The following is a 27,090-nucleotide window of genomic DNA, read 5'->3' as shown; positions in this document are numbered from 1 at the left end:
TCTGTTTTCTGGTTCTAAACGATGTTGTGTCTGTGTTTCAGGCCCGTCGGTGGTGGAGCGCCTCCTCTCGCGCCTCCTGCTCCTCTGCAGATGTGTGTTCCCGGCGTCGCTGAGGGAGCAGGAGGCGGAGCTTCGCCGCGGGGACTTCTTCACCTGGCAGGTCACGCTGGAGGGACGCTCGGGCGCTCTCTCCGGTCAGTGCGGCTCCTCTGACCACTGAGGAAGAGGAAGTCCTGTTTATTATGCTCATTATGAATAGTCAGTTATAGTTAAAGCAGCACTAAGTAACGTGTTTACCTTAATAAACCCTCCCCGTGGTCCCTGTGGGGGTAATACAAGTGTTAAAGGGATGATTGGAGGGTCTTTCATCGCCCCCTGGTGTCTCTGGACAGAAAACCATGTTTGCAACTTGACTGCCACCGGACCAGAGCCACCAATACACACTAATAGAATCACAAAGAAGAAGCTAACAGGCTAACGGGCAAAGCTAACTGTTTGCTAGCGTCACTTTAAAGGGGGGTATTATGCAAAATTTATTAAGTTATTCTGTCATTCCCTCATTAAAAACATGGCTGAAGTGTTGCCTTGGCACATTCACGTATTTCTGAGTAATCTGTAAAAACTCTGATGGCGGCCATTTTAGGGATAAAAACTGATGGCGGCCATTTTAGGGATAGGTTTGCCTGAGTCCTCCTAGGAACGCCCCCACCTCCTGGAGACGCCTCCGAGCTTTCGTCACCAGCCGAGTAACCAACCACTGCTCCTCAGCAGAACCCCCTCCCCACTGATGCCACAGACAGCGTGTGGAGGGGGCGTGTCTAAAGGCTCAGAGGTTCTTAAAGAGACAGAGGCCTATTTCAAGACATTCACTACAGCCATTTTGAGAGAGACATTTTATACAAGGCAGTTATTCTAATTTACTGCATTTACAGACCGACAGAAGGTTTGTCATCATTGTAGTGAGAGATAGACTGGTGCTATGGGACTGAAAAAAGCAGAACACCCCCTCTTTAAGATTCGACACCTGCAGTTCCGCTTGTGGCCTCTGGGGGCGTGAGCTACTTAGTACTGCTTTAAATGTAGAGATACAGTGAGCTCTAAACGACACGCTGCAGTTTTCAAATGGGCCAGAGCCGCAAACTGAAGCTCTGTTGTGTTTGTGTGTCTGTTGTGTGTGGGTTGTGTGTGTGTGTTGTGTGTGTGGGTTGTGTGTGTGTGTGTGTGTTGTGTGTCCAGTGCTGCGGAGTTTGCTGCTGCACTGTAAGGAGCTGATGACGGACGACGCGCTCGCTCGCCTCCTCACGCCGCTCAACTGCGCCACCGCCCTGCTCAACAAGTAACACCTCCACACCTCTACATCTCTACATCTCTACACCTCCACATCTCTACACCTCTACATCTCTACACTGCGTTCCAAATTATTAGGCAATTGACATTTTTCTATGATTTTCTAAATTGTCAACTGAAATGAGAGTCAGCATAATTTTGAAGTCTTTAACTGGTAGAGGAGCTTCAGCTTCGATGAACAGTTTAGGGGAGGCCCGGATAGAAGGTTTATGCACAACTGCAGCCTCTGGAGGGTCCGACACCTTCATGTTCGGGAGACTCCAGAGGCACCAGCAGCTTCAAATTCCTGTCTGCTGCTTTGTAGCATCTGTTCTCCTAATCTGATGTGTTTGTCTGGCAGAAACCGTCCATATTGTGCCTTTAGTGTGTCTGAATCATCCACAAATGTCTTATCAGTACGATGATTACGCTTCATCTTTCATGAAATATCGAAGGTTTTCATACCTAGACCAAGACATTCAACTATTTCACGCTTTTCATCAGCAGAAAGATCCTTTTTCTTTCCCTTATTGCTTGAAAATGATGATCTGCTTAATAAAGTGGAACATCCTTTTTCAGTAGTTTTTCCCTTAACTGGGCTTAACCTGAAAACTAATCATCCCAGGTCTCTGAGATTAATGTCAGTGATTCAAAGAGCCTGAGACATGACACCATCCATGAATTTCATTATTATTGTTTTTTTTTTACCTTTTTGACACAAAAATCCAATTTCCATAATAATTTGGAACGCAGTATATGTCTCTACATCTCTCTGCTGTTGCATGTTCTCCTCTGATGAACTCATGTTCTCCTCTGATGATCTCATGTTCTCCTCTGATGGTCTGATGTTCTCCTCTGATGATCTCATGTTCTCCTCTGATGATCTCATGTTCTCCTCTGATGATCTCACGTTCTCCTCTGATGATCTCATGTTCTCCTCTGATGATCTCATGTTCTCCTCTGATGATCTCACGTTCTCCTCTGATCTCATGTTCTCCTCTGATGATCTCACGTTCTCCTCTGATCTCATGTTCTCCTCTGATGATCTCATGTTCTCCTCTGATGATCTCACGTTCTCCTCTGATCTCATGTTCTCCTCTGATGATCTCACGTTCTCCTCTGATGATCTCATGTTCTCCTCTGATGATCTCATGTTCTCCTCTGATGATCTCATGTTCTCCTCTGATGATCTCATGTTCTCCTCTGATGATCTCATGTTCTCCTCTGATCTCATGTTCTCCTCTGATGATCTCATGTTCTCCTCTGATGATCTCATGTTCTCCTCTGATGATCTCTGATGATCTCATGTTCTCCTCTGATGATCTCATGTTCTCCTCTGATGATCTCATGTTCTCCTCTGATGATCTCATGTTCTCCTCTGATGATCTCATGTTCTCCTCTGATGATCTCATGTTCTCCTCTGATGATCTCATGTTCTCCTCTGATGATCTCATGTTCTCCTCTGATGATCTCATGTTCTCCTCTGATGATCTCATGTTCTCCTCTGATGATCTCATGTTCTCCTCTGATGATCTCATGTTCTCCTCTGATCTCATGTTCTCCTCTGATGATCTCATGTTCTCCTCTGATGATCTCATGTTCTCCTCTGATGATCTCTGATGATCTCATGTTCTCCTCTGATGATCTCACGTTCTCCTCTGATGATCTCACGTTCTCCTCTGATGATCTCACGTTCTCCTCTGATGATCTCATGTTCTCCTCTGATGGTCTCATGTTCTCCTCTGATGGTCTCATGTTCTCCTCTGATGATCTCATGTTCTCCTCTGATGATCTCATGTTCTCCTCTGATCTCACGTTCTCCTCTGATGATCTCATGTTCTCCTCTGATGATCTCATGTTCTCCTCTGATGATCTCATGTTCTCCTCTGATGATCTCACGTTCTCCTCTGATGATCTCATGTTCTCCTCTGATGATCTCATGTTCTCCTCTGATGATCTCATGTTCTCCTCTGATGATCTCATGTTCTCCTCTGATGATCTCATGTTCTCCTCTGATGATCTCATGTTCTCCTCTGATGATCTCACGTTCTCCTCTGATGATCTCATGTTCTCCTCTGATGATCTCATGTTCTCCTCTGATGATCTCACGTTCTCCTCTGATGATCTCATGTTCTCCTCTGATGATCTCATGTTCTCCTCTGATGATCTCATGTTCTCCTCTGATGATCTCACGTTCTCCTCTGATGATCTCATGTTCTCCTCTGATGATCTCACGTTCTCCTCTGATGATCTCATGTTCTCCTCTGATGATCTCATGTTCTCCTCTGATGATCTCATGTTCTCCTCTGATGGTCTCATGTTCTCCTCTGATGATCTCATGTTCTCCTCTGATGATCTTACGTTCTCCTCTGATGATCTCATGTTCTCCTCTGATGATCTTACGTTCTCCTCTGATCTCACGTTCTCCTCTGATGATCTCACGTTCTCCTCTGATGATCTCATGTTCTCCTCTGATGATCTCACGTTCTCCTCTGATGATCTCATGTTCTCCTCTGATGATCTCATGTTCTCCTCTGATGATCTCATGTTCTCCTCTGATCTCATGTTCTCCTCTGATGATCTCACGTTCTCCTCTGATGATCTCATGTTCTCTGATGGTCTCATGTTCTCCTCTGATGATCTCATGTTCTCTGATGGTCTCATGTTCTCCTCTGATGATCTCATGTTCTCCTCTGATCTCATGTTCTCCTCTGATGATCTCATGTTCTCCTCTGATGATCTCATGTTCTCCTCTGATGATCTCATGTTCTCCTCTGATGATCTCATGTTCTCCTCTGATGATCTCATGTTCTCCTCTGATGATCTTACGTTCTCCTCTGATGATCTCATGTTCTCCTCTGATGATCTCACGTTCTCCTCTGATGATCTCATGTTCTCCTCTGATGATCTCATGTTCTCCTCTGATCTCACGTTCTCCTCTGATGATCTCACGTTCTCCTCTGATGATCTCATGTTCTCCTCTGATGATCTCATGTTCTCCTCTGATCTCATGTTCTCCTCTGATGATCTCACGTTCTCCTCTGATGATCTCATGTTCTCCTCTGATGATCTCATGTTCTCCTCTGATGATCTCATGTTCTCCTCTGATGATCTCATGTTCTCCTCTGATGATCTCATGTTCTCCTCTGATGATCTCATGTTCTCCTCTGATGATCTCATGTTCTCCTCTGATGATCTCATGTTCTCCTCTGATGATCTCACGTTCTCCTCTGATGATCTCATGTTCTCCTCTGATGATCTCATGTTCTCCTCTGATGATCTCATGTTCTCCTCTGATGATCTCACGTTCTCCTCTGATGATCTCATGTTCTCTGATGATCTCACGTTCTCCTCTGATGATCTCATGTTCTCCTCTGATGATCTCACGTTCTCCTCTGATGATCTCATGTTCTCCTCTGATGATCTCACGTTCTCCTCTGATGATCTCATGTTCTCCTCTGATGATCTCACGTTCTCCTCTGATGATCTCATGTTCTCCTCTGATCTCATGTTCTCCTCTGATCTCATGTTCTCCTCTGATCTCATGTTCTCCTCTGATCTCACGTTCTCCTCTGATGATCTCATGTTCTCCTCTGATGATCTCATGTTCTCAGGCTGGTCTCGCTGCTTCGTTCCTACGGCGCCTCCGTGCGTCCGTTCACTGTCGTCTACAGACTGAGAGTGTACGAGCTGCTGACGGAGCTGCCGCCACACGCCTACCAGGGTAAACACGCTACAAACACACGCCTACCAGGGTAAACACGCTACAAACACACGCCTACCAGGGTAAACACGCTACAAACACACGCCTACCAGGGTAAACACGCTACAAACACACGCCTACCAGGGTAAACACGCTACAAACACACGCCTACCAGGGTAAACACGCTACAAACACACGCCTACCAGGGTAAACACGCTACAAACACACGCCTACCAGGGTAAACACGCTCTACAAACACACGCCTACCAGGGTAAACACGCTCTACAAACACACGCCTACCAGGGTAAACACGCTACAAACACACGCCTACCAGGGTAAACACGCTACAAACACACGCCTACCAGGGTAAACACGCTAGAAACACACGCCTACCAGGGTAAACACGCTACAAACACACGCCTACCAGGGTAAACACGCTACAAACACACGTCTACCAGGGTAAACACGCTACAAACACACGCCTACCAGGGTAAACACGCTCTACAAACACACGCCTACCAGGGTAAACACGCTACAAACACACGTCTACCAGGGTAAACACTCTACAAACACACGCCTACCAGGGTAAACACGCTACAAACACACGTCTACCAGGGTAAACACTCTACAAACACACGCCTACCAGGGTAAACACTCTACAAACACACGCCTACCAGGGTAAACACGCTACAAACACACACCTACCAGGGTAAACACGCTACAAACACACGCCTACCAGGGTAAACACGCTACAAACACACACCTACCAGGGTAAACACGCTACAAACACACGCCTACCAGGGTAAACACGCTACAAACACACGTCTACCAGGGTAAACACACGCTCTACAAACACACACCTACCAGGGTAAACAAGCTACAAACACACGTCTACCAGGGTAAACACGCTCTACAAACACACGCCTACCAGGGTAAACACGCTACAAACACACGCCTACCAGGGTAAACACGCTACAAACACACACCTACCAGGGTAAACACGCTACAAACACACGCCTACCAGGGTAAACACGCTACAAACACACGTCTACCAGGGTAAACACGCTACAAACACACGCCTACCAGGGTAAACACGCTACAAACACACACCTACCAGGGTAAACTCGCTACAAACACACGCCTACCAGGGTAAACACGCTACAAACACACGTCTACCAGGGTAAACACGCTACAAACACACGCCTACCAGGGTAAACACGCTACAAACACACACCTACCAGGGTAAACTCGCTACAAACACACGCCTACCAGGGTAAACTCGCTACAAACACACGCCTACCAGGGTAAACACGCTACAAACACACGCCTACCAGGGTAAACACGCTACAAACACACGCCTACCAGGGTAAACACGCTACAAACACACGCCTACCAGGGTAAACACGCTACAAACACATGCCTACCAGGGTAAACACGCTACAAACACACGCCTACCAGGGTAAACACGCTACAAACACACGCCTACCAGGGTAAACACGCTCTACAAACACACGTCTACCAGGGTAAACACGCTACAAACACACGCCTACCAGGGTAAACACGCTACAAACACACGCCTACCAGGGTAAACACGCTCTACAAACACACGTCTACCAGGGTAAACACGCTACAAACACACGTCTACCAGGGTAAACACGCTACAAACTAGGGATGCACCGATACCACTTTTTCTAAAACCGATACGAGTACGAGTACTTTGATTTAAGTACTCGCCGATACCAAATACCGATACGAGTACAAGGCATTTTCTTCAACGTTCTTACTTTTTTCACAGCAGGTTGGTTTGTTATTTGTTAATTTACTCATTTGCTACACATTTAAGAGCAGTTATATTAGAATTGTGCTGATGCCATTTATTATTTATTTATATTTTCATTCAATATAATTTTTAATTTCTATGTCTCTGTCCATCATAGACAGAAAAGCTCATGTCCTAAAGCTCCCAATGCCTGAGCTTTATTCATTCATGTGTTTTTATTTAACAATAGTATTGAGATGTGACTTAAATGGTCTCTTTTCGTCTTTACTTCAGCTCCTGTAGATTTTCTCGTGTGTTTGTAGTAACTTAGCGAGAAGCTACAGCGTTTTCATTGTTCTGCTGCAGCTCATTTTCCCTCAATATAAACATGCTGTATGTCTTTAATCTGGATTTTCTGAGGACTTTTTAGTCGCTGGGTTAGTTTTTCAGATGAATAAACCCCTGGGCATAAAGGAACAGGCCACCGTTTTTCCACACTGAGATATGTTCTTACCTGAGCTTTGACAAGTTCTTTAGGACCTGTCTGATCTTCCCCCGTGCCTTCAGTCACGTAAACACAGCACAGACGGCGTTAGCATTTAGCCTCTCCCTCTCTCCAGGAGTAATTTGGCATCCGCACAGTAAAGTGAAGATCACTGCGCAGATTTCAAACTACTCCTGGTATTATTACGCCTTACAATATAGTTCCCCCTTTTATCCGCTTAGAAAATCCACATTGTTTAATTGTGTGTAATTATACTTTGTAGTGGAACACTTCACGTAACCATATTTAAATAGGGAAAACGTGGAAGAGCTTGGTAGCTTCTATCTTGACCTGTTTTGGAGCTATAGAGGAGAGAGGGAGAGGCTAAATGCTAACGCCGTCTGCGCTGTGTTTACGTGACTGAAGATCAGACAGGTCCTAAAGAACTCGTCACAGCTCAGGTAAGAACATATCTCAGTGTGGAAAAACGCTGGCCTGTTCCTTTAAAACGGCGTCAGAATGGCCAAAACTGCTAGCCGCGAGTTAGCATCGTTAGCCTGTATGTTGTAAACACTGCAGACGCTGCAGCACGAACAACATTTAGCTCTGGTTAAATCCAGCTCAGACTCTGATTTAGAGAGCGCAGTCTGTAATAAAGTCAGCTCTATGTGGATTATTGTGTTTACACTAAACTATTCTCCAGTTTTTTGCTTCTTGGTATCGGTTTCTGGTATTGGGACCTCATGTATGAGTACAAGCATGTGGTATCGGTGCATCCCTACTACAAACACGCGCCTACCAGGGTAAACCACACCTTTCATGGTTCCCCCTCTGACCCTCTGACTCTCCCGTGTCCCTCAGAGAGCTTCGGGCTCCTCATGAACCAGCTGGTGTCAGACCTGTGCTCTCCGGACCAGCCCTGCTCAGAGCTCACCCTGATGCCCTCCCTCTGCTGCCCCGACGACCTGAGTCTGCTCGGCCCCGCCCCCCACGACCCCTCCCCCTCCGGGAGTCTGGACAACGACCCCTTCAGCCTCACGCTGGGATCGGACGACGCCCCCGCCCCGCCCCCCCCAGCCCAGGCTCTGATGGACGTCACCGTGAGGCTGTTCGGGAACGTCTTCCCCCATGTGATCTCCGCCCACAGGTGAGGCACGAGCCAATCACAGGCCAGCTCCGCCCACAGGTGAGGCATGAGCCAATCACACGCCCACAGGTGAGACACGAGCCAATCACAGGCCAGCTCCGCCCAGAGGTGAGGCATGAGCCAATCACACGCCCACAGGTGAGACACGAGCCAATCACAGGCCAGCTCCGCCCACAGGTGAGGCATGAGCCAATCACACGCCCACAGGTGAGACATGAGCCAATCACAGGCCAGCTCCGCCCAGAGGTGAGGCACGAGCCAATCACAGGCCAGCTCCGCCCACAGGTGAGACACGAGCCAATCACACGTCAGCTCCGCCCACAGGTGAGACACGAGCCAATCACACGCCCAGAGGTGAGGCAAGAGCCAATCACACGTCAGCTCCGCCCAGAGGTGAGACACGAGCCAATCACACGTCAGCTCAGAGGTGAGACACGAGCCAATCACAGGTCAGCTCCGCCCACAGGGGAGGCACAGGCCAATCACAGGTCAGCTCCGCCCACAGGTGAGACATGAGCCAATCACATGCCAGCTCCGCCCACAGGTGAGACACGAGCCAATCACAGGTCAGCTCCGCCCACAGGGGAGGCACAGGCCAATCACAGGTCAGCTCCGCTCACAGGTGAGACACGAGCCAATCACACGCCCAGAGGTGAGACACGAGCCAATCACACGCCAGCTCCGCCCACAGGTGAGACACGAGCCAATCACAGGTCAGCTCCGCCCACAGGTGAGACACAAGCCAATCACAGGTCAGCTCCGCCCACAGGTGAGGCACGAGCCAATCACAGGTCAGCTCCGCCCACAGGTGAGACACGAGCCAATCACACGTCAGCTCCGCCCACAGGTGAGGCACGAGCCAATCACACGTCAGCTCCGCCCTCAGGTGAGACACGAGCCAATCACACGTCAGCTCCGCCCTCAGGTGAGACACGAGCCAATCACACGTCAGCTCCGCCCTCAGCTCCGCCCAGAGGTGAGACACGAGCCAATCACACTCCAGCTCCGCCCACAGGTGAAGCTCCTCTGTCTGTGTCTCAGTTTGAAGCTCCTCTGTGTGTCTCAGGGTGAAGCTCCTCTGTGTCTCAGGGTGAAGCTCCTCTGTCTGTGTCTCAGGGTGAAGCTCCTCTGTGTGTCTCAGGGTGAAGCTCCTCTGTGTCTCAGGGTGAAGCTCCTCTGTCTGTGTCTCAGTTTGAAGCTCCTCTGTCTGTGTCTCAGTTTGAAGCTCCTCTGTCTGTGTCTCAGGATGAAGCTCCTCTGTCTGTGTCTCAGTTTGAAGCTCCTCTGTGTCTCAGGGTGAAGCTCCTCTGTGTCTCAGTTTGAAGCTCCTCTGTCTGTGTCTCAGGGTGAAGCTCCTCTGTCTGTGTCTCAGGGTGAAGCTCCTCTGTCTGTGTCTCAGGGTGAAGCTCCTCTGTCTGTGTCTCAGTTTGAAGCTCCTCTGTCTGTGTCTCAGTTTGAAGCTCCTCTGTGTCTCAGGGTGAAGCTCCTCTGTGTCTCAGTTTGAAGCTCCTCTGTCTGTGTCTCAGTTTGAAGCTCCTCTGTGTCTCAGGGCGAAGCTCCTCTGTCTGTGTCTCAGTTTGAAGCTCCTCTGTCTGTGTCTCAGTTTGAAGCTCCTCTGTCTGTGTCTCAGGGCGAAGCTCCTCTGTCTGTGTCTCAGTTTGAAGCTCCTCTGTCTGTGTCTCAGGGTGAAGCTCCTCTGTCTGTGTCTCAGTTTGAAGCTCCTCTGTCTGTGTCTCAGGGTGAAGCTCCTCTGTCTGTGTCTCAGTTTGAAGCTCCTCTGTCTGTGTCTCAGGGTGAAGCTCCTCTGTCTGTGTCTCAGGGTGAAGCTCCTCTGTCTGTGTCTCAGGGTGAAGCTCCTCTGTCTGTGTCTCAGTTTGAAGCTCCTCTGTGTGTCTCAGTTTGAAGCTCCTCTGTCTGTGTCTCAGGATGAAGCTCCTCTGTCTGTGTCTCAGGGTGAAGCTCCTCTGTCTGTGTCTCAGGGTGAAGCTCCTCTGTGTCTCAGGATGAAGCTCCTCTGTCTGTGTCTCAGGGTGAAGCTCCTCTGTCTGTGTCTCAGGGTGAAGCTCCTCTGTCTGTGTCTCAGGGTGAAGCTCCTCTGTCTGTGTCTCAGGGTGAAGCTCCTCTGTGTCTCAGTTTGAAGGTCCTCTGTGTCTCAGGGTGAAGCTCCTCTGTCTGTGTCTCAGGGTGAAGCTCCTCTGTGTCTCAGTTTGAAGCTCCTCTGTGTCTCAGGGTGAAGCTCCTCTGTCTGTGTCTCAGGGTGAAGGTCCTCTGTGTCTCAGGGTGAAGCTCCTCTGTCTGTGTCTCAGTTTGAAGCTCCTCTGTCTGTGTCTCAGGGTGAAGCTCCTCTGTCTGTGTCTCAGTTTGAAGCTCCTCTGTCTGTGTCTCAGGGTGAAGCTCCTCTGTCTGTGTCTCAGTTTGAAGCTCCTCTGTCTGTGTCTCAGTTTGAAGCTCCTCTGTCTGTGTCTCAGTTTGAAGCTCCTCTGTCTGTGTCTCAGTTTGAAGCTCCTCTGTCTGTGTCTCAGGGTGAAGCTCCTCTGTGTCTCAGTTTGAAGCTCCTCTGTGTCTCAGGGTGAAGCTCCTCTGTCTGTGTCTCAGGGTGAAGCTCCTCTGTCTGTGTCTCAGGGTGAAGCTCCTCTGTCTGTGTCTCAGTTTGAAGCTCCTCTGTCTGTGTCTCAGGGTGAAGCTCCTCTGTCTGTGTCTCAGGGTGAAGCTCCTCTGTCTGTGTCTCAGGGTGAAGCTCCTCTGTCTGTGTCTCAGTTTGAAGCTCCTCTGTGTCTCAGGGTGAAGCTCCTCTGTCTGTGTCTCAGTTTGAAGCTCCTCTGTCTGTGTCTCAGGGTGAAGCTCCTCTGTCTGTGTCTCAGGGTGAAGCTCCTCTGTCTGTGTCTCAGGGTGAAGCTCCTCTGTCTGTGTCTCAGGGTGAAGCTCCTCTGTCTGTGTCTCAGGGTGAAGCTCCTCTGTCTGTGTCTCAGGGTGAAGCTCCTCTGTCTGTGTCTCAGTTTGAAGCTCCTCTGTCTGTGTCTCAGTTTGAAGCTCCTCTGTCTGTGTCTCAGTTTGAAGCTCCTCTGTGTGTCTCAGGGTGAAGGTCCTCTGTCTGTGTCTCAGTTTGAAGGTCCTCTGTGTCTCAGTTTGAAGCTCCTCTGTCTGTGTCTCAGTTTGAAGCTCCTCTGTGTCTCAGTTTGAAGCTCCTCTGTCTGTGTCTCAGGGTGAAGCTCCTCTGTCTGTGTCTCAGTTTGAAGCTCCTCTGTCTGTGTCTCAGGATGAAGCTCCTCTGTCTGTGTCTCAGTTTGAAGCTCCTCTGTGTCTCAGGGTGAAGCTCCTCTGTGTCTCAGTTTGAAGCTCCTCTGTCTGTGTCTCAGGGTGAAGCTCCTCTGTCTGTGTCTCAGGGTGAAGCTCCTCTGTCTGTGTCTCAGGGTGAAGCTCCTCTGTCTGTGTCTCAGTTTGAAGCTCCTCTGTCTGTGTCTCAGTTTGAAGCTCCTCTGTGTCTCAGGGTGAAGCTCCTCTGTGTCTCAGTTTGAAGCTCCTCTGTCTGTGTCTCAGTTTGAAGCTCCTCTGTGTCTCAGGGCGAAGCTCCTCTGTCTGTGTCTCAGTTTGAAGCTCCTCTGTCTGTGTCTCAGTTTGAAGCTCCTCTGTCTGTGTCTCAGGGCGAAGCTCCTCTGTCTGTGTCTCAGTTTGAAGCTCCTCTGTCTGTGTCTCAGGGTGAAGCTCCTCTGTCTGTGTCTCAGTTTGAAGCTCCTCTGTCTGTGTCTCAGGGTGAAGCTCCTCTGTCTGTGTCTCAGTTTGAAGCTCCTCTGTCTGTGTCTCAGGGTGAAGCTCCTCTGTCTGTGTCTCAGGGTGAAGCTCCTCTGTCTGTGTCTCAGGGTGAAGCTCCTCTGTCTGTGTCTCAGTTTGAAGCTCCTCTGTGTGTCTCAGTTTGAAGCTCCTCTGTCTGTGTCTCAGAGTGAAGCTCCTCTGTCTGTGTCTCAGGGTGAAGCTCCTCTGTCTGTGTCTCAGTTTGAAGCTCCTCTGTCTGTGTCTCAGGGTGAAGCTCCTCTGTGTCTCAGGGTGAAGCTCCTCTGTCTGTGTCTCAGTTTGAAGCTCCTCTGTGTGTCTCAGTTTGAAGCTCCTCTGTCTGTGTCTCAGGGTGAAGCTCCTCTGTCTGTGTCTCAGGGTGAAGCTCCTCTGTCTGTGTCTCAGGGTGAAGCTCCTCTGTCTGTGTCTCAGTTTGAAGCTCCTCTGTCTGTGTCTCAGGGTGAAGCTCCTCTGTGTCTCAGGGTGAAGCTCCTCTGTGTCTCAGGGTGAAGCTCCTCTGTCTGTGTCTCAGTTTGAAGCTCCTCTGTCACTGTCTCAGGGTGAAGCTCCTCTGTCTGTGTCTCAGGGTGAAGCTCCTCTGTGTCTCAGTTTGAAGCTCCTCTGTCTGTGTCTCAGGGTGAAGCTCCTCTGTCTGTGTCTCAGGGTGAAGCTCCTCTGTGTCTCAGTTTGAAGCTCCTCTGTCTGTGTCTCAGTTTGAAGCTCCTCTGTCTGTGTCTCAGTTTGAAGCTCCTCTGTCTGTGTCTCAGGGTGAAGCTCCTCTGTCTGTGTCTCAGTTTGAAGCTCCTCTGTGTGTGTCTCAGGGTGAAGCTCCTCTGTGTCTCAGTTTGAAGCTCCTCTGTCTGTGTCTCAGTTTGAAGCTCCTCTGTCTGTGTCTCAGTTTGAAGCTCCTCTGTCTGTGTCTCAGTTTGAAGCTCCTCTGTCTGTGTCTCAGGGTGAAGCTCCTCTGTGTCTCAGTTTGAAGCTCCTCTGTCTGTGTCTCAGGGTGAAGCTCCTCTGTCTGTGTCTCAGTTTGAAGCTCCTCTGTGTCTCAGTTTGAAGCTCCTCTGTCTGTGTCTCAGGGTGAAGCTCCTCTGTCTGTGTCTCAGAGTGAAGCTCCTCTGTGTGTCTCAGGGTGAAGCTCCTCTGTCTGTGTCTCAGGGTGAAGCTCCTCTGTGTCTCAGTTTGAAGCTCCTCTGTCTGTGTCTCAGTTTGAAGCTCCTCTGTGTCTCAGTTTGAAGCTCCTCTGTCTGTGTCTCAGTTTGAAGCTCCTCTGTCTGTGTCTCAGTTTGAAGCTCCTCTGTCTGTGTCTCAGGGTGAAGCTCCTCTGTCTGTGTCTCAGTTTGAAGCTCCTCTGTCTGTGTCTCAGTTTGAAGCTCCTCTGTCTGTGTCTCAGGGTGAAGCTCCTTTGTGTCTCAGTTTGAAGCTCCTCTGTGTGTCTCAGGGTGAAGGTCCTGGAGCAGTTCGTGGACGCGGTGAACCAGCTGAAGGGGCAGAAGCAGCAGACGGTGCAGACCCACGTGTGTGCTGCCCTCTGCTGGGCGCTGAAGGTTCACTCGGGCTCCCGCTCCGCCCTGGGCCCCTCGGAGCTGCGCCCGCCCGCCCTGTCGCTCCTGTGGGGGGCGCTGGAGAGCCCCTCGGCCGCGCTCCGCTGCGCCGCCGCAGAGGGACTGGCCCGACTCGTGCAGAGCGTCGACGACTCGGGGTTCACCGTGTCCAACGCGCTGCTCTGCTTCGACAGGTAACGGAGACGATTCCACACACAGCGGGATTAACACTTTAAACCACTTTAGGCGAGACACGGCAGGTGAAAGTATTGATCGAAGTGGAGATTTGTATCTGTTTTCCTCCCTTTACATCTTAGTTTTCATGTCAGATATAAAAATGATGATGTTTGTTTTATGATGTTTTGTCTGCGAGGTGGGGGCGACCCGGAAGTAGAAAGGCCGTCTTTCCCGCGGGTTTTCATTCATAAATATTGACAGATTTGACATCCACGTGTCCTGCTAAGGGGCCCCGTGATGACGCTTTCACCCAAATATGGTGTTTTTCCAAAAATGTGACTAAAATGTGACAAAAAAATGACAAAAAATTGACAAAAATGATGAAAAAATGACAAAAATGTGACAAAAAAATGACAAAAAATTGACAAAAATGATGAAAAAATGACAAAAATGTGACAAAAAAATGACAAAAAATTTGACAAAAAAATTACAAAAATTGGACAAAAATTTGACAAAAAATGATGAAAAAATGACAAAAAATTGACAAAAAGTGACAAAAAATGACAAAGATTTGACAAAAAAATGACAAAAAATGACAAAAAATGCCACAAAAATTGGACAAAATTACAAAAAAAATTACAAAAAAAATTACAAAAAAAATTACAAAAAAAATTACAAAAAAAATTACAAAAAAAATTACAAAAAAAAATACAAAAAAAATTACAAAAATTGACAAAAATTTGACAAAAAATTGAGAAAAAATTGAGAAAAAATTGACAAAAAGTGACAAAAATTGACAAAAAATTGACAAAAATTGACAAAAAATTGACAAAAAATGCGATGTGATGACGCTTTCACCCAAATATGGTGTTTTTCCTCCTACGAGACGCTGGAGCGGAAAAGTGGAGGAACGGGCCGAGCATGCGCACTCGCTACAAAACTTCAGGGCTGGTTTTCTCTGAATGAGAGAAGCCGCACTCGGGCAGAGCCTGAGCCCTTATAGAAGCTCCCACAGACTCCACACTTTACAGGCTGAGACACAACAAGGTTTTGAAGGTTTTTTCAGAGGGATTTTTTAATATCTAATTCCTAGCCTGATTTATTCAGCTTTGAAACCAAAAAAACAGGCGGAATTTGAGTTTTGACAGATTTTTTCACTGATGATTAGTTTATTGAAAAACTTAACAAAATATCCAAAATCCCCTCTGAAAAAATCTTAGTTACTAATATGTCAATAAAATAAAACCATACATTTAATCTGGCTCAATAGGTGGCGTTCACGATTTAGAATGTGATGATGTCATAATGTCAGGTGGAGGGCGGGGCCAATAAAACTCTATGGGAGAAATGCAGTTTTTGGAAGAAATCTCCAAAACGAAAATTGACAAATGTTTTTCCTCTTCAGTATTTGATCGTGATCGGATTCACAAACCTGTGATATTATTTTTTTGTCTGAAAGTCCTTTCTATTGGACAACATCATGGTCATGTTTTCACATGTCACCACTTTGACATTTTTCAGAGATAATAATTGGACATTAGTTCATATGTGCCGACAGAGGAGACGATGAACTTTGTGACAGTTTTTGTTTCATGTGGATTCCTCCAGTCACGACTGAGATATGAGCCAAAAAACAAAGACATAAAAATATGCATTTTGTCAGTTACCACAGTCACCATAGTTACCGTCAGTTGATCCACCTCAATGTTAAACTATGGCTCTTTAGAATGTTGTGATGTCACGTGAACGCTACCTATTAATTATTTTGATTTCGTTGCCCAAAATATTGGCAATTTTGGCCATTTTTATGTGAAAACATAAAATGACAGAAAAAATGCAATACATTTTTTCTCATATTTATATCTGTGATGTTCAGCAAGTTTCAGATTGATATTTCTCCATTTATTTTGTTTCCTTTTTCACCTGCAGTGTCTCGCCTTAAGTCGATGCTAAATCAGTCAAACTGCTCTGAACTTTGACCTTTATCTATGTCACTTCCTCTCAGCAGCAGCTCAAAAAATGTAATAAAAAATAATTTTCTGCCCAGCATTTCATTCTTCATTAAAATTGCTGCTTCACTGAAATAAAATGATAAAGCAGCTCAACAACCGGACCTCCCTCAGAACCTCTGCATCCGGACAATGTCATGACGTTTTAAAGCAGGGGTAGGCAACGTCAGGCCCGGGGGCCAAATCCGGCCCTCCAGCACAGAACCTTTTGAGAAATAATATCGTGCAAATAAAAAATCAAATACCTGTTAAAGTCTAAAAATGTGAGAAATAGTGTCAGTATTTTTTAAATGTCCTGTGAGAACGTCCCTCTTGGTCATATAATGTTAAACAGTGATTCTCTACTGGGGGGTCGGGACCCAAAAGTGGGTCACGGAGCCATTTTCAGTGGATTCCGAGTCTATAGGCTATATTTTATTCAATATTTTCCAACTGAAACTGCATGGAAACACTAATATTATTGGGTTGTTTTGATCATTTCAGTCCTAAAGGGAAATCTACTGCTTGCAAAAACTTGTGTGGAAAATACAATATTTAATACGAAACATGACAAATGACAGTTTTATTTGGGTCCTTGGCTTGTCATCCAAGGGTAATGGTGGGTCTCAAAGCCACTTGGGAACCACTGATGTAAAACATTGGCATTTGCAGAGAATAGTTCTTTACTTTAGGCGACAATGTTGAGGTTCGGCCCTTGGGTGTTTGGCAATGATGAAAATCGGCCTCCACGACGCAGACTTGCCGACCCCTGCTTTAAAGGCATGTCCTGAATCTTGATCAGCTGCAAAACATTTCAGTTTAATAATAATAAGCAATAAAAGCTTTACAAAAAAAAAAATCTGCCTTTCTTGTTGGATACTGAAGTTCTACCTGGTTAAGATCCAACCGTGCGAAATGTGATTTTTATCGTTCTTCAGCTGTTAAACTTCAGATGGGACTGTGTCTCGGGGCTGCGTCAGGTCCGAGTCTTTGTTCGTCGCCTTTAGTTCAGTTCATGCTCGTCCCGTTCTTGTACTGGAGGCGTTTGTGTCGGGACACGATGACGAGCGTCTGCTTTGCCTCAGGCTGAAGACGTCCCGGGACGCCGCCTCCCGCAGCGGCGTGTCTCTGGCTCTGGGGGCGCTGTACCGATACGTGGGCGGGATCAGCTCCAACCAACATCTGTGCAGCTGCGTGGGCGTCCTGTTCACCCTGAGCCAGGACACCTCCTCCCCCACAGTCCAGGTGAGGAAAGACTCCTCCCCCACAGTCCAGGTGAGGAAAGACTCCTCCCCCCACAGGACACCTCCTCCCCCACAGTCCAGGTGAGGAAAGACTCCTCCCCCCCACAGTGCAGGTGAGGAAAGACTCCTCCCCCACAGTCCAGGTGAGGAAAGACTCCTCCCCCCACAGTGAAAGACTCCTCCCCCCACAGTCCAGGTGAGGAAAGACTCCTCCCCCACAGGACACCACCTCCCCCACAGTGCAGGTGAGGAAAGACTCCTCCCCCCCACAGGACAGGTGAGGAAAGACTCCTCCCCCCACAGGACAGGTGAGGAAAGACTCCTCCCCCACAGTCCAGGTGAGGAAAGACTCCTCCCCCCACAGGACACCACCTCCCCCACAGTCCAGGTGAGGAAAGACTCCTCCCCCCACAGGACAGGTGAGGAAAGACTCCTCCCCCCACAGGACAGGTGAGGAAAGACTCCTCCCCCACAGTCCAGGTGAGGAAAGACTCCTCCCCCCACAGGACACCACCTCCCCCACAGTCCAGGTGAGGACAGGCTCCTCCCCCACAGTCCAGGTGAGGACAGACTCCTCCCCCACAGGACAGGTGAGGAAAGACTCCTCCCCCCACAGTCCAGGTGAGGAAAGACTCCTCCCCCACAGGACACCACCTCCCCCACAGTCCAGGTGAGGAAAGACTCCTCCCCCACAGTCCAGGTGAGGAAAGACTCCTCCCCCACAGGACAGGTGAGGAAAGACTCCTCCCCCACAGTCCAGGTGAGGACAGACTCCTCCCCCCACAGGACACCACCTCCCCCACAGTCCAGGTGAGGAAAGACTCCTCCCCCACAGGACAGGTGAGGAAAGACTCCTCCCCCACAGTCCAGGTGAGGACAGACTCCTCCCCCCACAGGACACCACCTCCCCCACAGTGCAGGTGAGGAAAGACTCCTCCCCCACAGGACACCACCTCCCCCACAGTGCAGGTGAGGAAAGACTCCTCCCCCACCGTCCAGGTGAGGAAAGACTCCTCCCCCACAGTCCAGGTGAGGAAAGACTCCTCCCCCACAGGACACCACCTCCCCCACAGTGCAGGTGAGGAAAGACTCCTCCCCCACAGTCCAGGTGAGGAAAGACTCCTCCCCCACAGTCCAGGTGAGGAAAGACTCCTCCCCCCACAGGACAGGTGAGGAAAGACTCCTCCCCCCACAGTCCAGGTGAGGAAAGACTCCTCCCCCACAGTCCAGGTGAGGAAAGACTCCTCCCCCCACAGGACAGGTGAGGAAAGACTCCTCCCCCACAGGACACCACCTCCCCCACAGTCCAGGTGAGGAAAGACTCCTCCCCCACAGTCCAGGTGAGGAAAAACTCCTCCCCCACAGTCCAGGTGAGGAAAGACTCCTCCCCCACAGGACAGGTGAGGAAAGACTCCTCCCCCACAGTCCAGGTGAGGAAAAACTCCTCCCCCACAGTCCAGGTGAGGAAAGACTCCTCCCCCACAGGACAGGTGAGGAAAGACTCCTCCCCCACAGTCCAGGTGAGGAAAGACTCCTCCCCCACAGGACACCACCTCCCCCACAGTGCAGGTGAGGACAGACTCCTCCCCCCACAGTCCAGGTGAGGAAAGACTCCTCCCCCCACAGTCCAGGTGAGGAAAGACTCCTCCCCCCACAGTCCAGGTGAGGAAAGACACCTCCCCCCACAGTCCAGGTGAGGAAAGACTCCTCCCCCCACAGTCCAGGTGAGGAAAGACTCCTCCCCCCACAGTCCAGGTGAGGAAAGACTCCTCCCCCACAGTCCAGGTGAGGAAAGACTCCTCCCCCCACAGTCCAGGTGAGGAAAGACTCCTCCCCCACAGTACAGGTGAGGAAAGACTCCTCCCCCACAGTCCAGGTGAGGAAAGACTCCTCCCCCACAGGACACCACCTCCCCCACAGTCCAGGTGAGGAAAGACTCCTCCCCCCACAGTCCAGGTGAGGAAAGACTCCTCCCCCACAGTCCAGGTGAGGAAAGACTCCTCCCCCCACAGTCCAGGTGAGGAAAGACTCCTCCCCCACAGTCCAGGTGAGGAAAGACTCCTCCCCCACAGTACAGGTGAGGAAAGACTCCTCCCCCACAGGACAGGTGAGGAAAGACTCCTCCCCCACAGTACAGGTGAGGAAAGACTCCTCCCCCCACAGTCCAGGTGAGGAAAGACTCCTCCCCCACAGTCCAGGTGAGGAAAGACTCCTCCCCCACAGTCCAGGTGAGGAAAGACTCCTCCCCCACAGTCCAGGTGAGGAAAGACTCCTCCCCCACAGTCCAGGTGAGGAAAGACTCCTCCCCCACAGGACAGGTGAGGAAAGACTCCTCCCCCACAGGACAGGTGAGGAAAGACTCCTCCCCCACAGTCCAGGTGAGGAAAGACTCCTCCCCCACAGTCCAGGTGAGGAAAGACTCCTCCCCCCACAGTACAGGTGAGAGAAACATCCCCTAACAAGCCTCTCTAACTCCCCCTCTCTCCCCCTCTCCCCCCTCAGGCCTGGGCGCTGCACAGCCTCTCTAACTCCCCCTCTCTCCCCTCAGGCCTGGGCGCTCCACAGCCTCTCTAACTCCCCCTCTCTCCCCTCAGGCCTGGGCTCCACAGCCTCTCTAACTCCCCCTCTCTCCCCTCTCTCCCCTCTCTCCCCTCAGGCCTGGGCGCTCCACAGCCTCTCTAACTCCCCCCCTCTCCCCCTCTCTCCCCTCAGGCCTGGGCTCCACAGCCTCTCTAACCCCCTCTCTCCCTCCTCTCCCCCCTCAGGCCTGGGCGCTCCACAGCCTCTCCCTCGTGGTGGACCTCTCTGGAGGCCTGTTCAGACCTCACTGTGAGCCGTGTGTGTCGCTGCTCCTCCAGCTGCTCCTGTCGACGCCTCATCACCACCAGGAGGTGCTGCTGAGTCTGGGCCGGTGCCTCCACGCCCTCATCACCTGCCTGGGCCCCGACCTGCAGGGTAAGAAGCCTCATCTCCACATGTGTTGGTCTCCGTAATGACTCGTCTCCTCCTCTAGGGGGCAGCGCCGCGTCCCTCAGAGCCAGTATCTCTGTAGGAAGTCTGGTCCTGCAGACGTCTCAGGAGCCGCTGGTTCAGGCCAGAGCCGTGTCGTGTTTGCAGCAGCTCCACATGTTTTCTCCGGCTCACGTCGAGCTGCGGAGCCTGGTGCCCACGCTCTGTGTGAGTAACATTAGACTCTGACCCACTCTGACCCAGTCTGACCCGCTCTGACCCGCTCTGACCCACTCCAGACTCTGACCCACCAGACTCTGACCCGCTCTGACCCACTCTGACCCACTCTGGCCCTCTCTGACCCACTCTGGCCCACTCTGACCCACTCTGACCCACTCTGACCCACTCTGACCCGCTCTGACCCACTCTGGCCCACTCTGACCCACTCTGACCCACTCTGACCCACTCTGACCCGCTCTGACCCACTCTGACCCACTCTGGCCCACTCTGGCCCACTCTGACCCACTCTGACCCACTCTGACCCACTCTGACCCACTCTGGCCCACTCTGGCCCACTCTGACCCACTCTGACCCACTCTGGCCCACTCTGACCCACTCCAGACTCTGACCCACTCTGACCCACTCCAGACTCTGACCCACTCCAGACTCTGACCCACTCTGACCCGCTCTAGACTCTCGCCCACTCTGACCCACTCTGACCCGCTCCAGACTCTGACCCACTCTGACCCGCTCCAGACTCTGGCCCACTCTGACCCACTCTGACCCGCTCCAGACTCTGGCCCACTCTGACCCACTCTGACCCGCTCCAGACTCTGGCCCACTCTGACCCACTCTGACCCGCTCTGGCCCACTCCAGACTCTAACCCAGTCTGACCCGCTCTGACCCACTCTGACCCACTCCAGACTCTGGCCCACTCTGACCCACTCCAGACTCTGACCCACTCTGACCCACTCTGACCCACTCTGACCCGCTCTAACCCACTCTGACCCACTCCAGACTCTGGCCCACTCTGGCCCACTCTGACCCACTCTGACCCACTCTGACCCACTCTGACCCGCTCTGACCCGCTCTGACCCACCAGACTCTGGCCCACTCTGACCCACCAGACTCTGGCCCACTCTGACCCACTCCAGACTCTGACCCACTCTGACCCACTCTGACCCACTCTGACCCGCTCTAACCCACTCTGACCCACTCCAGACTCTGGCCCACTCTGGCCCACTCTGACCCACTCTGACCCGCTCTGACCCACTATGACCCACTCTGACCCGCTCTGACCCACCAGACTCTGACCCACTCTGACCCACTCTGACCCGCTCTGACCCACTCTGACCCACTCTGACCCGCTCTGACCCGCTCTGACCCACCAGACTCTGGCCCACTCTGACCCACCAGACTCTGGCCCACTCTGACCCACTCCAGACTCTGACCCACTCTGACCCACTCTGACCCACTCTGACCCACTCTGACCCGCTCTGACCCACTCCAGACTCTGACCCACTCTGACCCAATGAAGAGAGCATGAATGAAGAGAGCAGCAGTATCACATATTTGTGTCTTTATCGTTGCAGGGGATCCTGTTGGAGAACTCTCAGTCGGTACGTTCCATTCTATTGACTTCCTTCCTCGTTTCTGTATTGACTTCCTTCCTCGTTTCTGTATTGACTTCCTTCCTCGTTTCTTGACTTCCTTCCTGGTTTCTGTATTGACTTCCTTCCTGGTTTCTGTATTGACTTCCGTCCTCGTTTCTTGACTTCCGTCCTCGTTTCTTGACTTCCCTCCTCGTGTCTGCAGCTGAGCCTGGGCCGTGGGCGCCTGGCTCTTCGTGGCGCCGCCGTCTCGTGTCTGAGGCAGGTGGTTCAGAGAGAAGCTCTGGAAGTTTCTGAACTGGCCGTGAGTTTGGTGAAGGAGGAGCCGCACAAGGAGCCGTCGCCTCTGGGTGAGTCCCGGGATTATCAAGGCCTTAAATGTCATTAAAGAGGGGGTGTTCTGCTTTTGTCAGTCCCATAGCACCAGTCTATATCTCACTACAATGATGACAAACCTTCTGTTGGTCTGTAAATGCAGTAAATCAGAATAACTGCCTTGTATAAAATGTCTCTCTCAAAATGGCTGTAGTGAATGTCTTGAAATAGGCCTCTGTCTCTTTAAGAACCTCTGAGCCTTTAGACACGCCCCCTCCACACGCTGTCTGTGGCATCAGTGGGGAGGGGGTTCTGCTGAGGAGCAGTGGTTGGTCACTCGGCTCGGAGGCGTCTCCAGGAGGTGGGGGCGTTCCTAGGAGGACTCAGGCAAACCTATCCCTAAAATGGCCGCCATCAGAGTTTTTACAGATTACTCAGAAATACGTGAATGTGCCAAGGCAACACTTCAGCCATGTTTTTAATGAGGGAGTGACAGAATAACAGGATGGAAAGCTGGAAAAAGTCAATTTTGCAGAATACTCCCCCTTTAAAAAGCATTAAACAGGAAGTAGATCCTTATAAGGCCATTAACCTAGTCTGGTATAAAAGTATCAAAGGCAGACGTGGATTAAATTATTTTGCTGTTGGTCGACAACATTTAAAAGAAAAAAACATTCAAACACAAGTTGTAAAAAAAAAAAAGGAAAGTTAGGAAAAAATAAATAAATGTGGGAAAAATGTAAAAATATCTACACTGCAAAAAGTAAATATCAGGCATTGGCTTAAATGACTTGAATTGAGGAAATATATCTTGTTTTGAGCGGTTTTCACTCATTTAGACACTTTTCCTGATCGGACCAAGTTTACTTTGCTTGTTTGAGGACATTTCAGACCAGTTCTAGGGTAAATCTCGCTTGAAATAAGAAAATAAAATTGCCAATGAGACAAGACCAAATTTCTTTCCCCATTGGCAAAGAAAATGACCTGAAATAAGGACGAAATGTATCGAAACGAGTCAGAAACATCTCAGAACAAGTGAAATAATCTAGGACAAATGCCCAACAACAACTTACCTAGTCAAAACAACTAAAATTTGGATTATTATGCTCACATTGAGATGTTTATACTGATCTAGTTAAATACTTTTTGCAGTGTATGGACATTTTTGGGGGGGAAATGTGTTAAAAATGGTGGGAAAAGTGTTTTTTCTGCCCTTTTGTCGTTAAAAGAAGTTTCTTGGTACAAATATAGAATAATTAAATTGAATGAAAAGGAATAAATTACCGATATTTATCTGTTTTCTGGTTCTGGATGACACATGTTTTAGTATCAGTATCGTTAAAGTCCCGGGATCAGAACACGGTGCCCGGCCTGAGGAACCTGCCCCCCCCCTTTAACAGCCCGAGATCTAAACTCCTTTGGAAATCATGACTCTGACTGTATTTTAAGTTAATCAGAAATAGAAAAAAACGGGTCTGAAACACATGATTCTGGTTTTACAATTTGAGCTCAAACGTTTCTCGTTTTGGCAAATTTACTCCTGAAATATCAAAGATATGTAAATATATAAGGGAATGTTTCCAAGTCTTAAGAAAAACTAGACGAGAGGTTTATTTTCTTTAAAAGTGTTTTTCTGTTGTGTCAGAGCTGACGCTGCGTGAGCTGGGCCTAGGGGGCGCTCTCTTCTCTCTCCTGGACAGAGAGTGGGACAGTGACCTGAGGAAGGACCTGCAGGAGACGCTCGGCTTCATCAGGAGCTGCAGCCTGAGCTCCGGCCGAGTCGGACCCTGGCTCCGCCTCTGCAGGGACGTGCTGTCTGCTACTACAGGTACAAATACTACAATACTGCAGAACTACAGGTACAAATACTACAATACTGCAGTACTACAGGTACAAATACTACAATACTGCAGTACTACAGGTACAAATACTACAATACTGCAGTACTGAGGAGACGCTCGGCTTCATCAGGAGCTGCAGCCTGAGCTCCGGCCGAGTCGGGCCCTGGCTGAGGCTGTGCCGGGACGTCCTGTCCGCTACTACAGGTACAAATACTACAATACTGCAGTACTACAGGTACAAATACTACAATACTGCAGTTCTACAGGTACAAATACTACAATACTGCAGTACTACAGGTACAAATACTACAATACTGCAGTTCTACAGGTACAAATACTACAATACTGCAGTACTACAGGTACAAATACTACAGTACAATACTGCAGTACTGAGGCTGTGCCGGGACGTCCTGTCCGCTACTACAGGTACAAATACTGCAATACCGCAGTACTACAGGTACAAATACTACAATACTGCAGTACTACAGGTACAAATACTGCAATACTGCAGTACTGAGGCTGTGCCGGGACGTCCTGTCTGCTACTACAGGTACAAATACTACAATACTGCAGAACTACAGGTACAAATACTACAATACTGCAGTACTACAGGTACAAACACTACAATACTGCAGTACTACAGGTACAAATACTAAAATACTGCAGTACTACAGGTACAAACACTACAATACTGCAGTACTGCAGGTACAAATACTACAATACTGCAGTACTGCAATACTGCAGGGACGTACTGTCCGCTTCTACAGGTACAACTTTGGAATGGCTAAAATAGCAGGATACAGATCCTTTAACTCCTCCCTCTCAGACAGTGTTGGTTTAACTCCTCCCCCTCTCAGACAGTGTTGGTTTAACTCCTCCCCCTCTCAGACGGTGTTGTTTTAACTCCTCCCCCTCTCAGACAGTGTTGGTTTAACTCCTCCCCCTCTCTGACGGTGTTGTTTTAACTCCTCCCCCTCTCTGACGGTTTGTTTTAACTCCTCCCCCTCTCAGACAGTGTTGGTTTAACTCCTCCCCCTCTCAGACAGTGTTGGTTTAACTCCTCCCCCTCTCAGACAGTGTTGGTTTAGCTCCTCCCTCTCTGACGGCGTTGTTTTGACTCCTCCCCCTCTCTGACAGTGTTGGTTTGACTCCTCCCCTCTCAGACAGTGTTGGTTTAGCTCCTCCCCCTCTCAGACAGTGTTGGTTTAGCTCCTTCCTCTCTGACAGCATTGTTTTAACTCCTCCCCCTCTCTGACGGTGTTGTTTTAACTCCTCCCCCTCTCTGACAGTGTTGTTTTAACTCCTCCCCCTCTCTGACGGTGTTGTTTTAACTCCTCCCCTCTCTGACAGCGTTGTTTTAACTCCTCCCCCTCTCAGACAGTGTTGGTTTAACTCCTCCCCCTCTCAGACAGTGTTGGTTTAACTCCTCCCCCTCTCAGACAGTGTTGTTTTAACTCCTCCCCCTCTCTGACGGCGTTGGTTTAACTCCTCCCCCTCTCAGACAGTGTTGGTTTAGCTCCTCCCTCTCTGACGGTGTTGGTTTAACTCCTCCCCCTCTCAGACAGTGTTGGTTTAACTCCTCCCCCTCTCAGACAGTGTTGGTTTAACTCCTCCCCCTCTCTGACGGTGTTGGTTTAACTCCTCCCCCTCTCAGACAGTGTTGGTTTAACTCCTCCCCCTCTCAGACAGTGTTGGTTTAGCTCCTCCCTCTCAGACAGTGTTGGTTTAACTCCTCCCCCTCTCAGACAGTGTTGGTTTAACTCCTCCCCCTCTCAGACAGTGTTGGTTTAACTCCTCCCCCTCTCAGACAGCGTTGGTTTAACTCCTCCCCCTCTCAGACAGTGTTGTTTTAGCTCCTCCCTCTCTGACGGCGTTGGTTTAACTCCTCCCCCTCTCTGACGGTGTTGTTTTAACTCCTCCCCCTCTCAGACAGTGTTGTTTTAGCTCCTCCCTCTCTGACGGCGTTGGTTTAACTCCTCCCCCTCTCAGACAGTGTTGGTTTAACTCCTCCCCCTCTCAGACAGTGTTGGTTTAGCTCCTCTCTCTCTGACGGCGTTGTTTTAACTCCTCCCCCTCTCAGACAGTGTTGGTTTATCTCCTCCCCCTCTCAGACAGTGTTGGTTTAACTCCTCCCCCTCTCAGACAGTGTTGGTTTAGCTCCTCTCTCTCTGACGGCGTTGTTTTGACTCCTCCCCCTCTCAGACAGTGTTGGTTTATCTCCTCCCCCTCTCAGACAGTGTTGGTTTAACTCCTCCCCCTCTCAGACAGTGTTGGTTTAGCTCCTCTCTCTCTGACGGCGTTGTTTTGACTCCTCCCCCTCTCAGACAGTGTTGGTTTAACTCCTCCTCCCTCTCTGACGGCGTTGGTTTAGCTCCTCCCTCTCTGGCGGCGTTGTTTTGACTCCTCCCCCTCTCAGACAGTGTTGGTTTAGCTCCTCCCTCTCTGACGGCGTTGTTTTAGCTCCTCCCTCTCTGACGGCGTTGTTTTGACTCCTCCCCCCTCAGACGGCGGCCCTGACTCCCCAGAGGACGAGGAGGAGGACAAAGAGGCGTGGTCTTCTCTGGGCTCGCGCTCGGAGCGTGCGTCCCCCTTCAGCGCCCTCCGCTGGTCGACTCGCCGCATCGCGGTGGCGTCCGTTAGCTCGGTGATCCGGAGCTGCTCGGTGGAGCTGCTGCTGCCGCGGCTCGGCGACCTGGTCCGGATGGCGTTCATGGCGTCCACGGACCACAGCGCCCCCCTCAGGCTGGCGGGGCTGCACACGCTCATGGAGATCATCACCGCCTTCAGGCACGTGGAGGAGCCGGAGTTTCCCGGACACTTCCTGCTGGAGCAGTACCAGGCCAACGTACGAGCACACGCCAGAAACACGCCACAGACACGCCAGAAACACGCCAGAAACACGCCAGAAACATGACACAAACACACCAGAAACACGCCAGAAACACGCCACAAACATGACACAAACACACCAGAAACACGCCACAAACACGCCAGAAACACGCCAGAAACACGCCACAAACACGCCACAAACATGACACAAACACACCAGAAACACACCAGAAACACGCCAGAAACATGACACAAACACGCCAGAAACATGACACAAACATGACACAAACACACCAGAAACACGCCAGAAACATGACACAAACATGACACAAACACACCAGAAACACGCCAGAAACACGCCAGAAACATGACACAAACACGCCACAAACACGCCACAAACACACC

At 50.1% G+C, this 27,090-nt stretch overlaps 1 protein-coding gene across 1 annotated transcript in view; it reads left to right on the top strand.

Annotated features, from left to right (window-relative positions):
• Nucleotides 1-27,090, top strand: part of heatr5a (HEAT repeat containing 5a) — a gene marked incomplete at its 3' end in the record, with an annotated part of 75,727 nt that overhangs the window by 24,752 nt on the left and 23,885 nt on the right. The window contains 13 exon segments of the mRNA XM_079574200.1: nucleotides 42-194; nucleotides 1,237-1,336; nucleotides 4,941-5,050; nucleotides 8,134-8,419; nucleotides 13,629-13,925; nucleotides 16,982-17,141; nucleotides 19,906-20,095; nucleotides 20,154-20,317; nucleotides 21,683-21,709; nucleotides 21,906-22,050; nucleotides 23,661-23,726; nucleotides 23,929-24,060; nucleotides 26,361-26,701. Coding sequence (XP_079430326.1) covers nucleotides 42-194; nucleotides 1,237-1,336; nucleotides 4,941-5,050; nucleotides 8,134-8,419; nucleotides 13,629-13,925; nucleotides 16,982-17,141; nucleotides 19,906-20,095; nucleotides 20,154-20,317; nucleotides 21,683-21,709; nucleotides 21,906-22,050; nucleotides 23,661-23,726; nucleotides 23,929-24,060; nucleotides 26,361-26,701 — 2,171 coding nt within the window.

The sequence above is a fragment of the Gobius niger genome (assembly GCF_951799975.1).
Source record: "Gobius niger genome assembly, chromosome: 16".
NCBI lineage: Eukaryota > Metazoa > Chordata > Actinopteri > Gobiiformes > Gobiidae > Gobius > Gobius niger.
This window is presented reverse-complemented; position numbering and strand designations above follow the sequence as displayed.